Source organism: Corvus brachyrhynchos, unplaced genomic scaffold (genome assembly GCF_000691975.1).
Source record: "Corvus brachyrhynchos isolate BGI_N302 unplaced genomic scaffold, ASM69197v1 scaffold365, whole genome shotgun sequence".
Classification (NCBI taxonomy): domain Eukaryota; kingdom Metazoa; phylum Chordata; class Aves; order Passeriformes; family Corvidae; genus Corvus; species Corvus brachyrhynchos.
The window spans coordinates 1,853,285-1,854,399 of NW_008239544.1; the positions used below are offsets into that span (position 1 = coordinate 1,853,285).

The following is a 1,115-nucleotide window of genomic DNA, read 5'->3' on the forward strand; positions in this document are numbered from 1 at the left end:
TAAAGGAAAATAAACTGGGAGATAGTGAAACGAGAAAAAACAAACGTTGAATGTCACTCCATTTTCCTTTCCTTGAACTAATTCAGGTAGTTCACATGGTGCTGCTGTGGCACATCACCTGCTCTGCAGCTGCTCATGTCGTCTTTGGCAGGTTTCCAGTTCCCTTCACGCTTTCTTTATCAGCTGAAGAGGGCTCCATCAGGATTGCAGGACTCCTTTAGGACTGCAGTGTTGGAGTTGTTGACCGGATGCAGCAAAGGGGGTCACGATGACGGGGGGCCCTGGATGTTGGCCGCGGTCAGTAGCTCAGGCCTGCTGACTGCCTGGCGGTTGGTGGGAATCCTCCAGTCGCGTTGATTTGGTGGAATGGAAGTAGTGAGAAGGCTGTCCTCCTCTTCCAGGACCTGCACCCACCGTTTGTCTCCAGGGGTGAGAGGAAGCAGTCCGTGCAGTGCAGAGGCTGTGCCCTGCAGGATCTCTGGGAGCTTCCTGGAGCGTGGTGGGCTGACCGCTTTCCAATCCCCAGGATGCACCCTTGTCAGATCTGGAATTTCCTGTTTGGTTTCTCTCCTGACATCTCTGTATTTAAACTCTGTCCAGAGCAGAGCAGTTACGTCTCCTGTGCATTCTGAGCGCTGTTACTCCAAAATCGCTGGGAGTTGCTCTGGGTCACATGGTCTCCCATTGAGGTGTGCGTGTGGTAGGGCTGGGTCTGTGCTTCCCAAGCCATTAGCAGAAGGGTAACACCCAGAAGAACAGCATCTGCCTTAGGGGGAGCCAGAGAATACGAGTTTTTACCAAGTTATAAAGCCACAGAACTGTTTTGTTGTCGTGTCTTGTTTCTGTCACAAGCTTTCCCATGATGATTTTGTTTGTTTTCTGAAGACCAAAGGCCTTGGGGGTGACAGTGCAGGTCCTACAATCTTCCTGCTGGCTCCCTTTAGGAAAGATTTTAAGGAGGTTTTTGCCACCTTCCAGGTTCCTTCAGTTTGCCTCTTGCATTACTGCTGCCAGCATGTTTCCATTGCTCATTCCCCGAGTGCGTTCCCCGAGGCTGGGCTGGGGGTCCCTGGAGCCCATCTTGGCACGCCAGCCCCCACTTCGGTCCCAAGGAG

The 1,115-nt window shown here is 52.5% G+C and overlaps 1 protein-coding gene across 1 annotated transcript in view; it reads left to right on the forward strand.

The window, feature by feature from the left end:
- The first annotated feature begins 268 nt into the window (after positions 1–268).
- Positions 269–1,115, forward strand: part of ZFHX3 (zinc finger homeobox 3) — an 86,787-nt gene continuing 85,940 nt past the window's right edge. The window contains 1 exon segment of the mRNA XM_008639224.2: positions 269–287. Within this exon segment, the coding sequence (XP_008637446.1) occupies positions 269–287 (19 nt within the window).